The sequence below is a fragment of the Festucalex cinctus genome, chromosome 5 (assembly GCF_051991245.1).
Source record: "Festucalex cinctus isolate MCC-2025b chromosome 5, RoL_Fcin_1.0, whole genome shotgun sequence".
Lineage (NCBI taxonomy): Eukaryota > Metazoa > Chordata > Actinopteri > Syngnathiformes > Syngnathidae > Festucalex > Festucalex cinctus.
Window position 1 is genome coordinate 25,301,021 of NC_135415.1, and position 22,341 is coordinate 25,323,361.

At 39.7% G+C, this 22,341-nt stretch overlaps 2 protein-coding genes across 4 annotated transcripts in view; one reads left to right on the forward strand and one right to left on the reverse strand.

Moving 5' to 3' along the window:
• Nucleotides 1-17,044, forward strand: part of ssbp2a (single stranded DNA binding protein 2a) — a 63,097-nt gene extending 46,053 nt beyond the window's left edge. For all 3 annotated transcript variants that reach the window (XM_077520531.1, XM_077520532.1, XM_077520534.1), the window contains 13 exons: nucleotides 11,870-11,959; nucleotides 13,393-13,452; nucleotides 13,533-13,599; nucleotides 13,661-13,731; nucleotides 13,803-13,870; nucleotides 14,188-14,236; nucleotides 14,333-14,368; nucleotides 14,831-14,885; nucleotides 14,964-15,034; nucleotides 15,137-15,215; nucleotides 15,297-15,325; nucleotides 15,402-15,500; nucleotides 16,618-17,044. In XM_077520531.1, coding sequence (XP_077376657.1) covers nucleotides 11,870-11,959; nucleotides 13,393-13,452; nucleotides 13,533-13,599; nucleotides 13,661-13,731; nucleotides 13,803-13,870; nucleotides 14,188-14,236; nucleotides 14,333-14,368; nucleotides 14,831-14,885; nucleotides 14,964-15,034; nucleotides 15,137-15,215; nucleotides 15,297-15,325; nucleotides 15,402-15,500; nucleotides 16,618-16,647 — 804 coding nt within the window. In that variant the 3' untranslated portion in view covers nucleotides 16,648-17,044. The remainder of the gene's footprint in view (nucleotides 1-11,869; nucleotides 11,960-13,392; nucleotides 13,453-13,532; nucleotides 13,600-13,660; nucleotides 13,732-13,802; nucleotides 13,871-14,187; nucleotides 14,237-14,332; nucleotides 14,369-14,830; nucleotides 14,886-14,963; nucleotides 15,035-15,136; nucleotides 15,216-15,296; nucleotides 15,326-15,401; nucleotides 15,501-16,617) is intronic.
• A 1,799-nt stretch (nucleotides 17,045-18,843) lies between these two features.
• Nucleotides 18,844-22,294, reverse strand: LOC144018429 (uncharacterized). Its single transcript, XM_077520536.1, has 6 exons — nucleotides 20,230-22,294; nucleotides 20,014-20,156; nucleotides 19,858-19,922; nucleotides 19,567-19,695; nucleotides 19,383-19,481; nucleotides 18,844-19,308 (listed from the first exon to the last, which is right to left on the reverse strand). Exons 1-6 carry the CDS (start codon nucleotides 20,380-20,382, stop codon nucleotides 19,283-19,285), a joined length of 615 nt encoding a protein of 204 aa, XP_077376662.1. The 5' UTR covers nucleotides 20,383-22,294; the 3' UTR covers nucleotides 18,844-19,282.
• Between the last annotated feature and the right edge of the window lie 47 nt (nucleotides 22,295-22,341).

Sequence of the window (22,341 nt, forward strand, 5' to 3'; positions counted from 1 at the left end):
TGAAAGGAGCGTTGTCACTAAGCATGACACCTTCTTGTGAATGGCTCTTACTGTTGATCATGAAGAAGCTCCAAAAATTGCATTGCTGAATGAATGATGTCGTTCAAATCATTTTTGTTTCCGAGCATTTCAAAACGTTTGAAATGAGCGGATAGTAGGTTGGAATAGGCTCCATCTCACCCGCGACCCCAGTGGGGGTAAGCGGTACAGAAAATGGATGGAGGGATAGTTGAGGTGGTAAAATAAATAGGCAGCAGTGTTCTCATAAGAAGCCTGCCTGCTATCATTATACAACATCAGTGTGGGAGATGCCAGGAGAGCTCACGAGGCAGAGAGCAGCCCACTTTGATAAAAATGCAATGCCTCACACTGCCGGGCCTTATAAACTCACTCACACACTCCTCCGTGTGTATTCGTAGCAAACGACAGGAACAGCACAAAGGATGCTGTTTGGAGGATTAACGTTAAAACAAAATACACGAGACAAGCAAGAGCATGTAAACTTGTTACAGCAGAATTTTCATTCAAAAACATCACCATGGAAAATTCTGTTTTCTTAAATTATTAATGTTTTCCATCCGCATCGCTAAGATGGCAGACTGTTTGTGTTGCTCTCCTGAGTCGTGAATTGCCACATCTTCTTTGGAAATGTCAAAACACAATAGTCGGATAACCTTAACGCGCATGCTAGTCAGATAAACAATTTGAAGATTCTGATATCAACAAACAATAGCACCCCCTAAAATATTGTCTCCAATTCAGACCTTTTTTGGTCTCAACTTTTTTGCAGTTGAGAAATTATACAAATTCTATACATCATATATCCTATTTGGTGATCTAGTTATCCAGTTTAGTTAGTTAATTTATTTTATTTTTGTCATCATGATTGTAAAAAAAAAAATCCAGGTCCTGTTTGGGGACATATGACAAAATTCAGACCTTAAACTTCTTTGTTGTGTTGTGCGAATTAGAGACCCCGTTTCTCAAAGCATTGTGGGTAGCGAGCTGCTTCCAAGCAGTTGTGAACCAAGGGGGGGAGATGCGGAGACCCCCAGTCTGTTTCCAAGGAAACAGAGCCGTCTCTACTCCTCTCTCCATCCTCCAGTGTTCCTTGGCACTGTTGAGAAAGAGGAGGAGGGAGATGTGCAGGTGACTCACTGTAGCATCATCGCCATGGCAATGAGGAGGGAGCGATGGGGGGGGGGGTGAATAGCATGGAAAACTCCATAGTCGGGGCTGGGGCGGAATTGGTTTTCGTAATCTCCTTTGCTATGGCGTTCTTCCTTCTTCATTCCACTTCTTTTTCTCCCTCCCGATGCCTTTAGTCTTAACTCAACGTCGAGTTTGTCGCAGTTTGGCACTGAGTCATATGACATGCGTGTTTGGGCACGTGGGTGGCTGTGTGTGATTGCTGACATATGCACGCCCTCGACTGACGTGAAGGCAGGCCACAGAGTGCAGGGGAGAGGTGAAGTGCAGGCAGAGGAAGCCAAGAAGCTGAAAGAATGACAACAAGCTAGTTGGGCCAGGGAGGCGCAGGAGTTGTTCACCCAAAGTCAAAGGTTAAAAATTCCCAGTCGAAACATTATCAACGAAAGAGTCTTTTGTAGCAGGAAATAAGAAATGAATTACAGAGAGCTTGTATGGTCTTTCTGTCTAGATTTTGCATTTATGAGAACATTTTAGAAAAAAAACTCATTATGTTGCCATTGTTTTTTTATCGGCACTTAATAGATTGTGCAGATCTAGTTATTACTGTAATACGATGTTTGTTGTTGGTTCTGAGCTTTTTGCAGTTCAAAAAATCTTAAATTGCTTACATTTCCATTTTTTTTGTGTGTTGACAGTTGTTAAACAGCATTAAATCCCATCCCTGCTTTGTGCTGCTCACTCTGAGACACAAAGAATAGTAAATATAGAATTGGAGTCAAAGTTCATAGCTATAGAGTAACTCCTCCAAGAGGTTGTGTACATGAAAAGAATTACAGATTGAGGTGTTGAATAAATTTTAAGCCTACTTAGAGCATCAAACTGGTGTTTTGTTTTTTATCCCCATATAACCCCAGTGATTTTTTTTTTTCCTCTTGTCAACACCCACATGATTGTTATCTGTGTCTGGCCTCATGACAAGACCCTGAAACCGACTTTTACTGACTCATTTTTCACTCTATTTTTTATTTTTTTTATTTTTTAAGACAACAGTGTTAAGTTGTATAAATAGGAGTTCAATGTGAAGTTTAGAACTGCCATCATATGTATATGTCACCATTTCAACACAGTCGACTCGAGCTGTGTAGTCTGGAATGATTTTAAGGTATTTTTGGAACAATGTCGTTTAGATGTATTGAGCAGCTTTTCAAACGATTTTTGGATTTGGGTGTACTCATTTGACGAGGAGCACTGAATGTAGTGCAGCTACATTAGCTTTTCATGCTAGCTAGCTGGTTAGCTGCCAAATGCTGGTCACTTCTCCCCCCTGATTGATTAAGAGAGGCATTAGTTTATCACTTTGTTTATTATTGTGGTATTTGTGGTGTTCCCTCACATTGAACTCCTTTTCATTGCAGGCCACATCATAATTTTGTTTCCCTCACGAATGTCGTTATGACCGTGAAAATAAGACAATATAATCACCTCAGCTTAATATTACATACACACATTTACCTTTGCAATTATATTCTAATTTTAACAACAATTTGAATTTGAAATTAGAAAATACTGACAACTAAATATCAAGGTAGTATCTCACTGTGTGAGTGGTGAAGGCTTGTGCTGGCTATAGTGATTTTTTTTTGTTTTTTTGTCAGGGTTAGTTCATGGGCGCAAACAGTCACAAAGACATCCACTAGACATTTGCAAACTGTTTTTAATGGTCGCAAACAGTTTTTTTGTTTTGTTTGTTTTTTGTTTTTTTTTGTTGTCAAGAGTGAGATACCAACTGCAGTGCTTTTGTTCAAGTTATTTTAATAATGCATTTGGTGAAAAAATGCTTGTAATATCTGTAAAAAGTGAAGTGTTTAAATTTTGATACAAATATTCTCCCCAAATGAAAAGAAAGAAAAATCCAGTCTGCAAGAAACATGTAGACACGCTTTACTTGAGTTGGTGGACCACAAAAACTTAAATGGTGGGCCGCATTGGCCCCTGGGCCTTGAGTTCGACACTTTTCACGAGCCTGACTTTAGTGCTGGCGTTATGTTCAATTCCCACTCAGTGGTGTGAACGTGACTGCTTTATCACATCAATTGCTTGGCACAGTTTTCATTCAACCCACCCATTTTTTTAAAACATTTTTTTAATCTGAATTTAAGGTTATCGCAAAGGACTGGTAATGAGTGTGCCTGTGTTCGAACCCCACTTGGACAGCTCTTCAGTAAAAATGCAATATTGAATACTTACTGCGATTGGCTGGCAACCAGTTCAGGGTGTCCCTCGCCTACTGCCCGAAGCCAGCTGGGCTAGGCTCCAGCACCCCCAGCGACCCTTGTGAGGAGTAAGCGGTCAAGAAGATGGATGGATGGATGGATGGATGGATGGATGGATCTGAACTTGAAACTGGCTGTGACTGGGTATTGGGTCACCAACCAGGACTCAAACCTGTGCAGTCTGCACAAAAGACAGCAACAGTTACCATTGCACTACCCTGCTGTTATGACTCTAATGCACTTTAATGGCAGTGTGTAAGGATATAACGCAGCATGACGCAGCATCCTCTTCTTCCCAAAGTGTGCCTGTAATCTTCCTCCTCTCCGCTCTGTTGCGTCTCTCCCCCTTATCTCCCCCGTAGCGCGGCGAAGCCAAGTGAGATAGAGACTTGTGCTGAAGTGTGACTCTCCAGCAGCGCACTGGCTATCATTTTCAGTCCGTTGCGTGTATCTGACAGCGCATCAGCCCGCAGCGCCACCTCACATCTCACAATGGGCCGTCACTGGCCGGAGATGTTTACAAGGGTCGATAATGACATCATTGATAAACAAGCGGTATACCTCCGCCCCCGCTGAGTAGCTGATAGCGTCCTACCTGTAATCGCCTGGTGAAGTCAGGTAGATTAGCATTGTGCTGCCATTATGGTGATTATCAGCTATAATGGCAGCACAAGGGGATCATTTTCTACTCAAGCTGATAAAAACGGGAAAGATGGGAGAAATCAAGAGACGCAATTGCCAGGGCTGGAGATATTTTGTTGACTGGAATCAATTGGAATCTCATCCCTTCTGTTGTTCTTGTTGTTCTAGTTCTGGTTAGTTATATCCATCCGTCCATTCTCTTGACCGCTTATTCCTCACAAGGGTCGCGGGGGGTGCTGGGGTCTATCTCAGCTGGCTTTGGGCAGTAGGCGGGGTCCACCCTGAACTGGTTGCCAGCCAATCGCAGGGCACACAGAGACGAACCTTGTTTGACCTATTTTTTGCACTAACAACAACATTTAATTAATTTAATTAATAATTCCACAATAAAACACAAAGCCCAACATCTGTCTCTAAAACATGACTTTATGCATTATTTGGCTTTGTGACAAAACATTCCTCTCATTTTCAGCCCGTTTCATCTCAAACACGCCCACTTTAGTTCACAATTGTAACATTTTGCCCTTATTAGTGTATCGATCAAAAAGGGCTTACCATTGCCTCCAACGATATTCATGTATATTGCATTCATTTTCTTAATTGCTTACTCCATACAAGGGTCACGGGATGTTGGAGCCTATCCCAGCTGGCTTCAGGCAGTAGGCGGGATAAACCCGGAACTTGTTGCCATTAATCCAGGGCAGCATATTGCATTTGATTTAAAAATAATAATAATAATGAAATTTATGTGCTCACAAAAAGATCATGATCAGTGTTTACTTGAACAAGTATGACAATTTAAGTCGATAAAATGGACAAAAGAATCAAAAGTGATCAGTAAACAAGTACGACATAACAAGATGGGTTAAAACATTTCATACAAAGTCAGATTTAGCAAACACTGTTTGAACCTCCTGTGATTGGCTGGCGACCAGGTCAGGGTGTACCCTGCCTACTACCCGAAGCCAGCTGGGATAGGCTCCAGCACCCCCGCGACCCTTGTGAGGAGCTAGCGGTTAAGTAAATGGATGGATGGATGGATGGATGTTAAAACCTCAAGATTAAGGCCACTAACGCTGTACTTCCTGTTTGTGCTCTTATTTTGAAACCTACTCACATTATTTCTGGTGGACTGATGCTAACTTTACAATTAAACGGCGGCTTCACCATCATAGTTTGATGCTGTTACAAGCTACTGAGGGGGCTATGTTAACCTGGTAATAGCCAGATGGATATTACATATCCATAAAGTTAGAAATGATGAACATACACTTCTCAATAGACTAAATGGAACACTTAAACTGTAACACAGCCAGCCAGTGTAATAGTGAATTTTGTTAAGAAGAAAATAGGATAAAAACGATCAATGGAAACCCAAATAATTAAACCACTGAGGACTGGATTCAGACTCTTACTCGCTGTCAAATCAAATCAAAGTGCAAAAAGTAGATCACAGGCAGTGAATTTCCTCCATACAACTCCTAATTAAGTGGATGTGACATGATGTTTCACAGTTGCTCGGTCAGATTCAGGTCTGAAGAACGAGTGGGCCGATCCACAGCGTCAAAGCTGTCATTAGCCACAACTGCGGACGCACTCCGGCCACATGGGGCGGGCGTTGTCATTTGTCACTCACCAGGAGACCTTATGGGATCCATTTCATTTTTTCAACAATATATAACAGCTTGTGAACTGAAATGCTCCCGATAGGTAAAACTAAAATAGAATGTTTTCTCGTTTTGGATATTGTTGTTGTTGCCTGTAGCGTCTGGCTTGTGTTGCTTATGATGTTAGAGTGCCAGAGGGCAGTTAAATTTTTCTTAAAAAAGAAAGGAGTTTGCTGAGGATTTTTGGAGCACGTTGAAATATTTCTCGTCACCACAGGAGACTGGAGAATAGATACAATTAATCTGCAATGCATTCATCATCTCGCTCCTTTGAGTGTGCGATTGTGTATTTGTGTGTGTGTGTGTCAAATTTGTAGCATCTCCTCTTTCCATCCGACTCCCTCTCATGTTCAGGAAGTGGACTAATGGCATTTTAGAGGATAGTGGGAGCGGTAAAGAGGGAGGAGGGACGGAGTTCCTTCCTGTGTGGTGTGTTGTTTGGAGATGTCTTCTATTGCAGCCTTCATACGCAACCGTCGACACACAATGATTTGTGGATGATGTTTTCACTAGCAAACGCTGCAAGTTGATGAGTGACAAATGATAGACACGTGACGGAAAAGGGATGACTTTTTCAAATTGGTCGGATCAAGTATCGGTTCAGAAAGTGGTGTGCAACCCAAAATGATACACTAAATACATACGTGCACGGGTGTAACTTTGGGGTAAACTATAAATAAAAGTGTCAAACATTTTAATTTATATCTCAGCGAAAGACGAATGTACTTTTTGCACGGTGACTTTCTTATCCGGCAGGTCCAAGTTCTCTTGATGGACAAGGCCACCTGCTTAATGCTTGTGGCTGTCAAGAAAAAAAAAAAAAAAGACTGACATTAATGCAGCTGCTGAATGTGGATGAGGCTTAATAAGGTCACCGCAATTAACCGCCATTATATTGAAGTCATTTTATTTGGTTTCTTAATCAATTGAGCCGATTAACATGTTTATTCTGACAGGATTAATACTTATTCATTAATCTGTCATATCACCACTTTCCACCGTGTATAGCTATTTATTTCTTAGCAAACAGGTTACGAATCAAATAAAACCTGCAATATACAAATCTAAGATTATTATTATTATTATTAGTAGTAGTAATAGTAGTAGTAGTAGTAGTATCATCATCTTCATTCTGGATTTTTTTTTCAGACCGATACCGGTGTGAATACTCAACTCTTGAGGATAGTCACTGATACTGAGTACTGATACCACTATACTTTTGTTCCATAAAATAAAAAGACAAATCATTTTAAAGAAAATTGCATGAAATGAATGTCTTTTTTATGGGCAATATTTTATTATTTATTTATTTATGTATTTATTCATTTATTTATAAATGAGACGTATACATTTCACATGTTTCAAAACACACTGAGGACATTAGGTGTTATATAGGCAGCTAGGTTTAGGCTCTGACAAGACTAGCAGGAAATGGAATTACGTTTAACCACACACACACACACACACAAAAAACGTATATAACTTATCAATTTAGTTATTTTTTTGTGGTTTTGTATCATGAAAATGTATTAAAATGGCTGCTATTTAAAAATTGATGTCGATTTTATGTAATTCATACTCCAAATAAAACTTGTGCAATTCGGATATAACACAAGAAGTAATGCAACACTTCATGTACAATAAAGCATTTCATAGCAACACACATCTACTGTATAGCAACAGTATTGTACGTATATACACACACAAACTTTTTCCATTTACCGGTAACAATGCTATTCCAAAGTTCCACAAAAATGAAATAATTGATAGAAGGCTACTTCACTTTTTGGTTTGCTTTCACCTGACAAATAGCTGATGAGCAGCATGTAACATATGTGGGAATGCTGAAGCATTCCCACATATGTTATTGTGATTTTTATTCTCCTCACTTTTTTGCCGCGTAACAACTCCCACATAATACTTCCAATTTACATTGTTCAAATTTCAACTAGCTTCAAAAATTCATGCCTCTTGGGGTATATATCGTCCGATTCCACATTACATACAGTATTTGCACAATTTAATATCAACTTTTCCCCATACATTTTCAATGGGACAGACATTTAACTTTTTCTAAGTATCACTTTCCATATATATAACTTATCATCATTACCAGGTGTCTTATACTGCTCGGTGTCACAGTTGGTTCACTGTCCAGTAACCAGGAGGTCATAATTTCATAATTTATCTCTCTATTTACTTCATAATGATTCCACATGCATTCAAATCTTAGCATTCAGCTTTCAGCATTCCCACACAATTTCTCCAGAAATTGCACTTAGTCTAGTCTTTGATATATTTTTGTGATATATATATACAATAAGACATAATACTTATATTTACACTATATTTTACAAGAGAGTTGTCTGCAAGAAAAACAAAGTGAAGGCGAGGAGAAAAAAGGCAAAACTGGGAGAGAGAGAGAGAGAGAGATGAGAGGAGAATGTTTGACATTCCACTCACGCAGTGTCTCTCATAGTGTTGCTCAGTCTCTAAAGCAGAATGGAAATGATTCCGCATTTTCTCTTACACACGCACACACCAAACGTGTGACACATGCATATTAGCGAGGTACACGAGTGGTGAACATATAGCGTGCGTTATCTCATTAGCTATTACTGGGACATAGCAGTGATTGGATTAGTGTAATGTGGATGTGTAGTGTGCTGTCTGATTAGTTTATACTGTAGTACTCCGTTGTGTAATTGTACTACTGTCAAACATCTCCAATTCCCTGAAACAAATGTTTGCATTCTCCACGGGATCAGCTTGACTTCAAGTGGATTCAATCTACTGCAAAGTTTCTTTCGAAATGTCCACAAGATTGTTTGTGCCACAAAATGCAGTTCTAATCAAGCGACGGGACAACAAACGGCTTTCTCCTCTATGATGATTCGTCAAAGCTGGAAAACAACAGTTGTTCAATCCCATAAAATGTAGGACGACCATTATTTCACAAAGTACACAATTAAGAGTACGTTGGCTTGTCATTGGAGGTCTATCCTCAAAAACCCTTGACACTTTTTGGTCCTGTAAGATGTACAAAACAATTGTTTGTCTGACAGTGCATAGTGTCTTGTAAACTGTAGTTTGCAAATGAGCTAAGTTTCCCTTAGGCTGTTCTGAATTAGGTGGGCAAATAATTTGGAGGAGTTGATTATGTTACACTAAAAAGTTACTTTAGTCCTTCCTTTTTTATGGCTGTGCGACAAAAGTTACCTCTTAATGGCCAATAAAGAAAGGTAGAATGTGAGACTGTTGAAGAAAACTGAGCCTCAGTAATGAAGTGAGTTCACAAAATGAGGGTCTTTTAACCTTTACTGCACAAGCCACTGGCCAAATTTGCATACAGTATTGATGATGAGAGCGTTAACACAGTGACGCACATAATATGATACAGTGTAGTATCACTTTGTCATCTTGTTTTGACACCCTATTCTGATTTCACTGAATTAGTTCATTCTTATTAGTGTAACTAAAACAAATATTGTTGTATTATGATATGTTTCCCTCCTCCAACACACCTGATTTAAATGATCAGGATTTCAAAATGGATGGATTTAATCTTAAGGTCAGGCAGGGTTGAAGATCAAATTGCAGGGAAGCAGAAAAGGAAAAAAATAATTAACTAAAAAAAAAAGGAACTAATGCTGCATTCGAGGAAGGTTGGAAATCGGATTTATCCCAGTTGGCTTTTCCCAGTTCTGAAAGCATTCGAGGCGAAAGTAAACAACCAAAATGGCGGATAGTGCTAAATTGTTTATTGTTGTTGTTGTTGTTTTGGTCCCCAAAACACTTTTTAACCTCCAGCAAACTTGCCTTCTCACAATTTTACTTCATGTATGTATTTATCTTATTACAAAAGTATTTCATACAGTTTAGTAGTTTACCATATAATTTCATGCAGGACGATAGTGGCATATAGAAGAATATTTATGAATGAAGAAAGCTATCTAGTTTTATACTGCTTGTTACCATTCACGGTCTGTGTTCGCAAAGGGGTCACCATGTGGAGTGACATTGAAGTTGGTCGTTGAAGTCGCGGTACTTTTTTTTTTTTTTCTCTCTCCCGACTTCACAAAGTGAGATTTCTGAGTTCAAGGGGGCGTTCCCTTACACACTTGCTGGTTTGAAGTCGGAAAAGTCCAACTTCCCACCTTCCTCGAATGCAGCATAAATACAAACAAACTGATGAGACAGCGAGGTGCACCTGTTCAAGACACAGTGGCTGATGCTGAGAGAGCTGATTGGTCGACATAAGGGATTGTGCTGACAAGAACAGGTGGGCAGATGAGACGGATGTGAAACAAACCACAAGACATCAGGACAACATGAAACAAAACTAAATGTATTTTGGACCGAAAGTCCAAATACAGATTATGACATTTAAAATTGTGAATTTAAATGTTATGAGATGTGACACTACTTCAATCACATTTTTTTGGGGCGAGTGTTGGAACGCGGCACACACGTCGCAACCCGGAACCGGAATCAAAGCTTCGTTCTGACCAAGTCATTTCAAAAATAATTATGACCTACGGGTAAGGAAGTAATGTAAAGCAAGTTAGAGACTCAAACTGTCACCATCAAACACTGTAACTGTACAGGCACTATTCTAAGTCGCATGGTTTCATTCTTAACCATCGTGCAAGTGTCAAAAGTAACTGAAATAAAGCAAAAACTACTTCCCTGTTGACGATACCTGACGCAATGTACCAGCGAGAGAACAAGCAGATATTTATGAAACCATACTGACATCTAGTGGCTTGTAGCTATTGCTGCAATTACTTGACTGCATTATTATATTAGTGTTGTATGTCTTTGGGGGAGAAAACAGTTGATCCTTTGGATACTAAGTGAGCTCAAATCTTACAGTTGATGGCTTGATACCTATTCAAACTCAAAGTGTTGTACCATATTTTCCACATGAATGTTTGATTGAACCCTAAATGGTACAACTTTTGAAGTCCCACTATTGGATAAATCTTCTTTGAAGATGAAGGTTGCTGCTAGTCTCTGGGGCAGGCAGACATCTTGGCTTGTTTTTGTTGTTCCTTTTTTCTCTCTGTTCCTCCATTAGAAGCGGAAAAATGCTGCTTTGTCAGCAGGTCAGGTAGATGCTCCTCCTTCAGCAACCCCCCCCCCCCCCCCCCATCACAGACACACACACACACACACACATACACTAACAAACAAAACATGCACACCAACAGGCCCACACACTCACATAATCTCTGCTTTGTCCTCATTTTCCTCTCTCGCTCACTCTTGCTCTCTGAGCATGAAGGCAAACTCAGCAAACCTCCAGGCTGCCAGAGTGCAGATGCATTCTGGGTAATCCAGGGCGCAAGAAAAAAAAAAGAGAGAATAAAATAGGTGAAACTCACAAAGTTCCTCTTTTGCTGCTGCTGTTACACAACACAAGTCTGTGTCCATGTTTCCCCCAAAGCTTGGTTTGCATCAGCAGATAAAAAGTGTGAACACTGAGGAGATAGAAAGTCAAAGGATGAGGGAATAGCGAGGGTGGTGGGTGGAGCCGAGGAGAATCTGAGAGTGTCGTCAGTCGGCTTTTATCTCAGCCCTGATTAAACCTTGTTCCTCTGTGACCTAAAAAATCAGCAGGCGGAAAACTTCAGAGAATCGGGGTGAATTCCACCTCCGTCCATTCGCCTTCAGCGAGGGAGTGAAAGCAAGAGGAGAGATCGGAGGAACAAAAGAGAGAGTGGGCTAATATTTAAAAAAATAATAATAAATAAAAGACAGAGCTGGTCATGCTTCTTGTCATGTTTTTGCTAGTAGGATTCATTGGTAGGAGCACGGGCCTCAAATGTTAACTATGATGCCTAATTATGAAGCAAAATCCCGCCGTTTTTGTCCATCTCAGGGGGCGGCCATTTTGCCACTTGCTGTCGACTAAAGATGACATCACTGTTGCTCAGGCAATGACCAATCACAGCTCACCTGTTTTCTGAAGCTCCCTGTAACGGATGAAAATGGCTGGATTTTGCTTCATAACTCATATTGCGCAACTGTAATATTAATCAGAATGTCATGTTTAGACTAGTGAGGTCACATATAACATATTATTGTCAAGAAATGTTGACTTCAACTTTAATATTTACTGTCATCTTTCAGAGTGCAGCAGCAGCCCCCAGCCCCGTCCTGGGGAACCTCCCCCCAGGAGACGGCATGCCCGTGGGTCCGGTCCCGCCGGGATTCTTTCAGGTGAGCGCATTCAAACGTTTTAAAGCGACTGCCAGGTGCGTATTGATTAGCTGTCTTGATCAACCCATTTCACACGCCCACATCTGACATGCGGCTCAATAGCTGTTACGGGCCTTTCTCTAGTCGCCTTTCAAAAAGTCACTGTTGAGTTTAACGTCTCTTTTAGAAGATCAGGTGAAACGCTTTATGTCAGTGTTGTCGAAAGTACAAAACTAACATGGTCACTTGCTGATTTGGATATGTGGACTTTTTTAAAAAAACTTGTTTACTAAATTAGTTACACATTGCACTGTGATTTTAAGTTAGATTTAAGTTAGATGTTTTTATCAGTCTCAATTGGCGGTCATTTTGCCTTGTTCTTGTAGTTGTACAAGTATACTTGACTGAAAATGACATCACAGTGCCGAAGGGCTCACCTGTCTTCTGGGTTTTGGTCATGTGGCATTTGCAAGCTGAGCACTTGTGTTGCATTTGAGGAAGGTGGACATATCCCACTTGAAGTCTCCCAGTTCCGACATTGAAGCATTCAAAGCGAATGTAAACAACAAAGATGGCTGATTCCGATAAATTGTTTGTTGTTTTGGTTAACACAGTTGAAATCACCTTGGATTACGTAAAGTTACTTTTGTCAATTAAATAAATTCTTATAATAAATAAATGTTTTGCCATTCACGGTCTTTGTCTCGATGGGGCTCAACACTGTCATGTGACGTAGGATTTAAACCAGTTGGTGAAGTCGAGGTCCTTTTTCCCCCCGACATGACTGAGAATTCTGAGTTTAAGGGGGGCGTTCCCACTTCCTGTGCATACTTCCTGGTATGACGTCGGAAGAGTCTGACGCAATTCCCACCTTCCTCAAATGCAGCATTAGGCACTGTGACGTCATTTTCAGTTGACGGCAAGTGACAAAATGGCCGCCCGCCATTTTGAAACTTAATTCATATTCCAGAAATGCAATAGTAATCACAATACCATGTTTAGATTGGTGTGGACTCCTCATGTCTTTAGATTTTTGCATTTAATTGTTCCTAGCATAGTAAGAGATCCATACTACTACATCCATTTGATATACTGTATATTCTGCTAATGGTGGTTGTGTGCCTAACCCCGTCAAATCTGAGCAAAAGGCAGACTATGGACTGGACTGGAGACAGACAAATCAGACAAATATTCACACATCACTGAGTGATATGTTCCACTGCTCAAGAGTGCCCTCTTGTGGTGTCTTCTGAAACCACTACTTGTGTAGTGCTGCAGTACATGACGATGTGAGAAGTGTTTCTGTTATTGTTATTGTGCTAGAAAGAATTGTATTCAATGTGCAGCATGGTGGTGGCAAATAAATACGTCAAGTGGCAAAACTATTAAGATGCATGACACTCCACTGTTGTAATTCTTTGTTTTTAACCTACATTCATATCTCCTTGCTACAGCCTTTTATGTCCCCTCGGTACCCAGGAGGACCCAGACCGCCCCTCAGATTACCCAATCAGGTATGAGCCACCGGCGAAGAGGAAAGGTCATCAGTGTTTTGCGGTAGTGATGCAAGTGATGGATCATCTCTTGTCTGCAGGGGCTTGGCGGTGTGCCAGGAAGTCAGCCCATGTTGCCCAGTGGCATGGACCCCACAAGACAGCAAGGTGGGCTAAAACAGATCAATGCATGCATGGCTGGGCGGTTGTGACTCTTTCTGTGTTCTAGGACACCCAAATATGGGCGGGCCAATGCAGCGGATGACACCACCGAGGGGCATGGTGCCACTCGGGCCTCAGGTGAGTATGTGCGTGTGCTCCCTTTGTTGGCAACTTTTATTTATATTGTTTTGGTTGCCTTGTCTTTGTAGAGCTATGGAGGAGGGATGAGGCCGCCACTGAATGCACTGGTTGGGCCTGGGATGCCGGGCATCAATATGTAAGTGTTACAAATGGACGAATAGGTGGTGACTCGAGGAGAAAAGCGAATTGCCTGTCAATAACAAAAATTATTCACAAAAAAAACAATTCACCAAATATTTAATAAGATAAAATAAAAAATTGTAATTGCATTTGAAAGAGCAGATTTTGGTTAAAAATGTCTCCCTCTGAATGAAATGTTATTCACCTAGTCATTCCGTTTTCCCTCCGTGTGTCTGTTCTCTCTGGCTATAAGTGTGAGTGTTTTTGCCAACTCAGTCCAATTAATCTGGAACAATGCCTTAAGACTAAAGTGTGTGTTTGTGTGCATTCCAGGGGGCCGGGAGGTGGGAGACCTTGGCCAAATCCTCCAAATTCAAATTCTGTAAGTGTTAGACTAATACACTCACATTTTCCTTTTTATTTGTATTTAATAGGACTTTTAAAAAAATGATTTACACATTTGTTGCATTTCTTTCAGACTCCTTATTCGTCTGCTTCTCCAGGCAGTTATGTGGTATGTTAATTTCCACAGTTTTATTTTTACTAGTAGACAGCAGCATAGGTACACTGGAAAGTTTCTCATGATTCGATACCGAAGTTTAAAAGATCAGATGTAATATATAACATAAAACGAAAAATAAATACTCAGTGGCAGAAGTACTTAAATCAAAGAGAATTACATGTTGTATAGAAAACAACACACGCTAAGTCCACCTAGCTTAATGCTAATAGGGCTCTTTGAACATATTTTCTTTATCCTCTGTGAAGAGTGACGAATTATATCAGCTTTCTGAGAAACTGTGATCGCGTTCATCCATTTTTTTTTTCCCTATGGAAAGTAGCACTATTTTCTCACAGACATCTTCACTCACCACATGCATGGAAACAGGAGTTCAGACCACTCAGTGTGATTCTCCAAATCCATTGAATGTAACGTTTTTCTTGACTACAATTTGTGTTCTTTTTGCACTTTCAGGGCCCCCCAGGAGGAGGAGGACCACCCGGTACCCCCATCATGCCAAGTCCAGCCGGTAAGCTATGCAAGTGTGTGTACATGTGCGCCACTCCACTCTTTTTATCATCACTGCAATTTATTTCCCCCCCACTAGATTCAACCAACTCTGGAGACAACATGTACACGATGATCAGCACAGGGCCCCCTGGTGGCAGTCGACCAAATGTGAGTGAATCTGTATGAACTTGAATGTAGTATGTGAACTATTCTTGTCACTTTGCAACCTGAGTGACGCTTTCTGCTTTGTGTGTGTGTGTGTGTCCTCAGTTCCCCATGGGTGCAGGGGGTGACGGCCCATTAGGGGGAATGGCTGGAATGGAGCCTCATCACATGAATGGATCATTAGGTACAAGAACAAAAGGCTGTCATTTGTCAAATAATTAGTAGAGAAATATGTTAATGGTGGATACGATGTGCTTTAACGCAGGGTCTGGCGATATGGACAGTCTCCCAAAGGTAAGATAATTTCATTCTATATCCTGAGGTATGCAAGCACTCTTTATCATCCGCCTCATTTCTTGTGTTTACTCAGAACTCTCCAGGTAATCTGAGCATGAGTAACCAGCCAGGGACCCCCAGAGAGGATGGAGAGATGACTGGAAACTTCCTCAACCCTTTTCAGAGTGAAAGTGTGAGTTTGTCAACTACAGAGAACAATGATGCTGTCAAGTGTCGAGTAAAGCGCAAAATAAACATGCAACAAGCACATTCGTTTGCTCACAGAAATAATACAGATAAGGCCTGATTAGATATAGTGAATGAATGTAAATATCATCTTTTGCTTTCATTGTACTGGCTTGAGTGGTGAAAAGCGCCGACTTAGTGTTAATTGTATCAGCCATTTTTACATTTCGTCTCAATTTTAGTCAAATTTCAATCGCACTTGTTAGCTATTATAATTAGTCAACCTCATCCCATTTTTATTTAGTCGTTTTTGTTTAGTCTTTGTTTTAGTCCAAGAAAACAATTTTGTTTGTCTGGTTTTAATTAAAAAGAGTGTCAACATTTTAGTGTAGTTTTCTCTTCTAGCAAGGGAGACGAAATACGAAAATACCAAGGCTAGCTTAGCGCTAACTAGCAGCTAGTTCGATGCAAGTAAAACTGTAAAACTTTATGTAACAACAAAGGCATCCTGGATGTTAAAGTAAGTTGATTTAAACTAAAAAGTCAAACCTTTCCGTAGGTTGAAGCGGCTGTGTTAGCCCAACAGTCACATGGAGTCTTGGTACACTACGATATGTTAGCAAAAAACTGAATATGTGAACATGCTACAAGCTAGTAAGTTAGCCAGCATTAGTTTGCGGTTGGTTTTGCATTATTTTTGGAACATTAAAGCTGTTGGTTATAAACAACAACTACCAAACTATTTGGTAACTTACCACAATGTTTTTGTTTTGTTTTGATTATAATGTAGCAAAAATGTGGCCATTAATGCTTTACTTTTACCATTTGATCGTGAATCCACTTCCCGTCTGTCCCTGTGTTTGTGCACGATGTGCTCGCTCGCTGCAGATTTGAAAGGGGGTGTGTCCATTGATTTTAACCTAGTCTTTATTTAGTGAGATACATTTTTGTCATGTGTTGTTCTCGTGGAACAAAAGATGAGATTGGACTAAAAAATAATAGTTCAGCTATCACTTCAGCTTTATTAAAACTACTGTAGTCAAATTTCCAAAATATAGATTACAAACCATGGAAAAACATCAGGTAAAGTTATTTGACAGGATGTCTTTGATGTGTCCTCGCAGTATTCTCCAAACATGACCATGAGCGTGTGAAGACGAGGCCAGCAGCCTGTTAGTTCGCCTGCTGCCGACCGTCGTCACAAAGCAAAGGAACACATCTGATGTCACGCCGACCTGTGACTCCTCCTCCTCCTCACCCTTGACCTCCCCCACATCAGGACAGCGACCCAGGCCATTGTCCCAACGCACCTTCCCCGATGTTTGTTGTCCAATTTCAAATAACCACTTCGGCCACACGTCAATTCCTCTTCTGCAACTATGCGACTGTACAAACGAACAATTCAAACACGTGGAGGAAAACCTAAGTATGTTTGAGCGTGGACTTTTCATGCAACAGACAAGACGGCCAGCATCCCATTTCTTTGAAAGTTTAAAGACAATCCAGATGGTTAGCTGTAACGGATTGTCACCATGGACTTTTTTTTTTTTTTTTTTTTTTTTTTTTTGGGGGGGGGGGAGGTAATTTTCCTAGCAAACATTTCTCATAAGAGAATTAAGGACATGTTAAACATCACATTACCTTGAGGTTGATTTGATTGACTGCAGATTTTTATGTTGCCTTTTCTACATTTGTCTTCGTCCTCCACTCACTCTAAGAAACATTTTCATGACTAATTTAAAAAAAAAAAAAAAGCCAATGTTCAACATCAGTGGAATCAACTATTGACTTTTCTTTAATAAGTAATTATTTAGTTTAATGTGGCCCCCATAGTGTGTTCTCTGAACTTTGATGCCAAATAATCCACAATATTCAGTACAAGTGGCTTAATGGCTGCAACTGCACACGTGCATTCCTGTTTTGGGTTCTAGTCTTCAAATTATGTACAATTATAAGACAACGCAAGATGATTTAGCGTTCAAAAATGGAAGTCATCATCCGATCAAACTGTGACATCAGTGTGGACTAAAAGAGTGGTTGGTACAGAAAATGGGATTGTTTCTAATTCTTTTCTTTTTTTCCCCGATGTTTTATTTATGGTGTACAAAAGGTCCACATGCCTGTGAACATCCTCCCGCCGCATTCCGAACTGCAAAATGTACAGACCACAAAATGTAGCTCCCTGTCTTGTATGTGTATTTGATATTATGATTCATATTATTTAATGACAATTCTTATTGCTATTGGGAGGAATGGACTGATGATGATGCAATGTGACAAACTTAACAAAGATGACTTTATTTGTGGTTCTTTTGTAAGTATGAAGCCATAGGTGCGGGTACAAGATGACACATTTGTAAATTGGACCATGTTTGGTGGCAGTACATTGAACTCCATTTGTGATGTGTTCACTTCTTTTTTTATTCTTGTATTCAGTTTTTGTAAATATACAGAGAAGTATTTCATGGTTTTGAATATGCTGTTATAAAGCTTCTCTTCCCTCAAACAATGTCTCATATCTTTTCATTTGTGAAAAGTGGTGCATTAATGTGGAGTTTAACAATGTACTGTACCTCAAATTTTACTTTACGTCTCTTCAAATTCTGCACTTGACAGCACCAATAATGCAATCAAGCTTCATAGCCGCTAATGCAGCCATTGCTAAAGAGGAAGAAAATTAGCTTCTTACCAGCCGGTGCAGTGGCTTCTTCTCTCAGAAACTTCTAGCAGGTAGTGAACCTCACTTGTAACATCCTAAACTGCGTGCAACAGCAAAGTCAGGAAGACTAGATGGCGATAATTTGGAGATTTTCAAGAAACAGCTCACATGCCTCAACTTCACACAGGATTTGCACTTTTTTGAAACCTCGGGTGAGATGCTTCCCAATTAGTCTTACTTTGAATCACCTGTAACCTGTGCGGTCTCTCTCTTCCAGATCTGCGTCCATAAGAGGCAAAACTTCTACAGCTAACAATCAACAAAACAACAATAAAATACATATTTTACACCCGCACAGTATATGATATAAGTTCTATATTCTGTCCTCAGTGTGTGGGCGAATTTGTCGGCTGCATGACGTCACGACTCGTCAGCACACAAGGACTTACATATGAATGGATTGTCAATGTTGCTTGTCGATAGTGCATTGACTGACACTCCATTCACGTGTAGTCTGTGCGTGTTGTCGAGTCGCGCCGGGGATGATGTCATGCAGCCGGCAAATTCGGCCTTCGGAGGACCCAGCCTTGTGAATTTGGACACAAGCATAGGTTACATCTACTAATATTGTGCTAATAAATAGGAATACTAATAAATAGTGATGGGAAAAGAAGCTTCACGAAGCACTAGCTTGGGCTTATTATTTTTATTTATTTTTTTACTTTTGCAGATGGTGCTCTTGGTTTAAAGATAAAGGATAGTGCAATGGAAATTGATTTAAAAAAAAAAAAAAAAAAAACCTGCTTCATGAAACTTTATTTTCCTATCAGTAGTAATAAATCATATAATTGACATTGGAAAGTAAAGTTGTGAGTCAGGGGAAAATGAGCACTAAGCAACAACCTTTAGTGTTTCTTTGTGAACCCTCACCAAAATTATTTTTGTGCACCCCTGATTATAATTCTATGCTGTAGCCTATGTAATATGATCCAATACTTAAGGGTAAATCCCATTAATGGAAATAGTCTTGTGAAAAAAAATTGATAACATGAGTATCATCTGCAAGTTGGAGATGACAGATGTGATGTGAAGGTGACAGTATGATCTCCGTCTGGAAGATCTTTTCCTCTTTAGTGGTTCCCTTCCGGACACAAATCTGAAACAGAGCGAAGGCTTTCCAGGTGAAAGTGCCGACGTCGGTGAGACAAAATGGGGAAACATCGTTCTTACTGGTGCCGTTTCCAAAATGCAAATCTCGGGTAAAGTTGAGGCAAGCAGCCTGTTTCTTGAAAACCTCCAGGTGAGCATCGTCTAGTGTTTCTGATTTTGCTGTTGCGCACAAAAACAAGTTTATGATGTCACAACATAGCTTGTGTCGGATATATAGGGTGTACAGTGGAATAAATATACTCACTGAAGAGGTATAAGTATCTGCCTTTTAAGTCAGGGGTCTTCGAAACCATGTTGTTGATCAAGAGGAGGCAGTCAGGACACGTCTTCAGGTATGTCTCAGCATAGGTTCGATCAGAGGTACTGAAGTGAGCTAGAAGATAGGAAGATGGCGTAAAAACGTTTTGTTTTTTTCTAGTGCTTTCCTGTCAATCTCAGGTCAGTTTAACACAAAAATGGTCATTTAGTGGGACTTGCTCCCAAAATGGCCGCATGTGAAGGAGTTTATATGAATCACAACTAAGAAGGTACTCACATTGTACATTTGCAGAACTGCTTGGGAAAGTGGCAGTAACATTACCAAAACTGCATTTTCCCTCTCTGGTATATATATATATAAAAAAAAAAGTGATGTTATTGTTATGCACGCTGGCATTTTGCTTATCAAAAAGGATAAGAAACAAAAAGTTACATTTTGTCTCTCCAGGACATTGTGAAGTTATCACTGTGGGGCACAGGTGAGAGATCAATCCAGGAGCTGCTAACTGTTTTAAGTTCATCCAAGAATTCCTTAGTGTCTGAAGTTCCAACATAAAAGATCCATTTTCCAGAAATCTGAGGAGACATACACACAGATCCAAAAGACACCAACGAAATGGTGAGGACTTGTTCTGTTTTTAGAGCGTACCTGGTTGCGGTCATCCAGAGGAACCACAAGTTCTTCACAACTCGGATCAGACGAAGCAGTCAGAGAGGCGAGAGCCAGCAGACCGAAACAAAAGTGAACAAACATGATGAGATGTCCGACAGCTTGATACCATGATGTGTGGAAATGATGCATTTATATGGTCAGAGATATTATGCAAGTAAGGACTTAGGACCAGAGTTTGACGACCGGTCTGTGATCTTTGCTTGTATTTTAGTGATTGTGAGCTTTTTTTTTTTTTCAGCAGTTCATGATAGACTTATTTAACTGGCCTAAAACATCATGTGACAAAATCTTTTTTGCCTCCTACGGTGTTTAGTATTTACTTTCAAACCATTGTGGTATGAATATTGTCTGAGAGAAATTAGGTATTTAAGAGACAGCTCATAAATATGAGGTAAATAGTGTATTTAAGTTCTGGAAAAAAAAAAAAAAAGGCAAAGTCTCGCTTCATTAGAGCTTTGCCGCTCACATTACATAAGGATAAACATCTGGTTTAATTTAAACTTTGGACTTAATCTGTAGTTCAGCATTAGAATTATGCAAACCCTCCACAAGATTGAAAATGGGAAGAGGAAGTCAAAATTTATAGTGGACCTGTGTTTGAGAATTTTTCCAAGAAGTGAACTAAGTAATAAAGTAAATCTAACGCATACTCACCACCTTTGGAATTTGAATTATTTTCCCTACAACTCACAACATTCCGAGTTAATATACTAGTGCCAATGATGCAGCCTCCATCCCGAAGCCACAAAAAAGCAGCTGATGATCAGGTGACAAGTTCTCTCTTCACCCAAGATTTCAAGAAATGTGGGTGCAAATCTATAGACATGACCAAAAAGTGGAGAAGAACTGTGGCCTAAAGTTACCTGTAGAGAAGATAATGGCCCTGACCAAAAAAAGTTCCATCAGGAGCATAAGAACAATGTTCATGAATTCCCAAGTCAATTTCCAAAACTTGAACCTTAAAGGGATACTTCACTTATTTAGCCCATTATAGTAATAAAAAGTTAATATTTTGTATATAATTTCATTATTTTTCACATACAATTTAGTACCTTTAAAGCTCACCTGTTTGAGCTGTGATTGGTTACCTGATCCCTTGTGATGTCATTTTCAGTCGACAGCAAGTTGCACAATGTGTTTAACTCTTTGACTGCCAAAAACAAAATCACGATTAGTAAAATCATGATGTATGCTGCCATAAACGTTAAATGTCAACTGTTGCCATTTTTTTTTTCTTTTTAAATCAATGGCCAGTGCAGCGCTACCTGGTCAATGAGTTGTGGAATTAAAAACATCCACTATGGCCAGCAGATGGCAGCATTATATCTCTTTTCAATGGACTGCCGGTGTATGAAATTACAATGAAGCATGGCGGAATCTGATGAAATAGAATATTTTCAAGGGTGACGTGAATGATCAAAGCCTTTGTCAAATTAAACCTAATTCAGTGTCACTAAAAATATTAGCATCATCAAAGTCAGCTGTGGAGAAAATGTTTTCACAAGAAGCTTATTTTCTTTTCAATTTTCACTAAATGCCATTCAAATTACAGAATAATGTAGAAACACTTTTTATGTAGTAAAAGCACACATTGTTTGCCTTGAAAGAGTTAAAATGCTCAAAAACGGCTGGCAGTGTTTTCTATAACGTGTGGCAGTAAGAGTTAAAAGGCACTAATTGGACATGAAAAATTAAAATATCAAATTATAGGCAAAATAATGACTGCCAAAAATGGCTAAATGAGCAAAGTATCAATTTAAGGAGGGTTAATTTTTATGTCAAATATTAGACCTCTAAACAACCCCAGTGCATTGTGGGAGCTTCCAGACCACATATGCAATAAGTGAACTCTATATATAGAATACAATACAGCTTGTTTTTATAGCATTTATGGCACTTAGATTTTTGTCAGGCACTTTTCAAATATATTATACCAATACATATGGAGAGAGGGTGAAATAGGAAAGTACATTGTAGGCCCACTGATCCCTCCGTTATGTTTACTTTAGGCTAAACATACACCCGAGTCACATTAATATTTTGAAGCACAAGCTTGTAAAACAAAATCACTGCAATTGGTCAATTTCT

What these genes read in the sequence shown, in the direction of transcription:
- LOC144018429 (XM_077520536.1), bottom strand. Translation starts at nt 20,382, where the DNA reads ATGCATCATTTCCACACATCATGGTATCAAGCTGTCGGACATCTCATC. An exon ending in ATGTCCTGGAGAGACAAAAT is followed by an intron (nt 19,923 to 20,013) that starts GTAACTTTTTGT and finishes TATATATACCAG; the next exon opens with AGAGGGAAAATGCAGTTTTG. An exon ending in CAGATACTTATACCTCTTCA is followed by an intron (nt 19,482 to 19,566) that starts GTGAGTATATTT and finishes TGTGCGCAACAG; the next exon opens with CAAAATCAGAAACACTAGAC.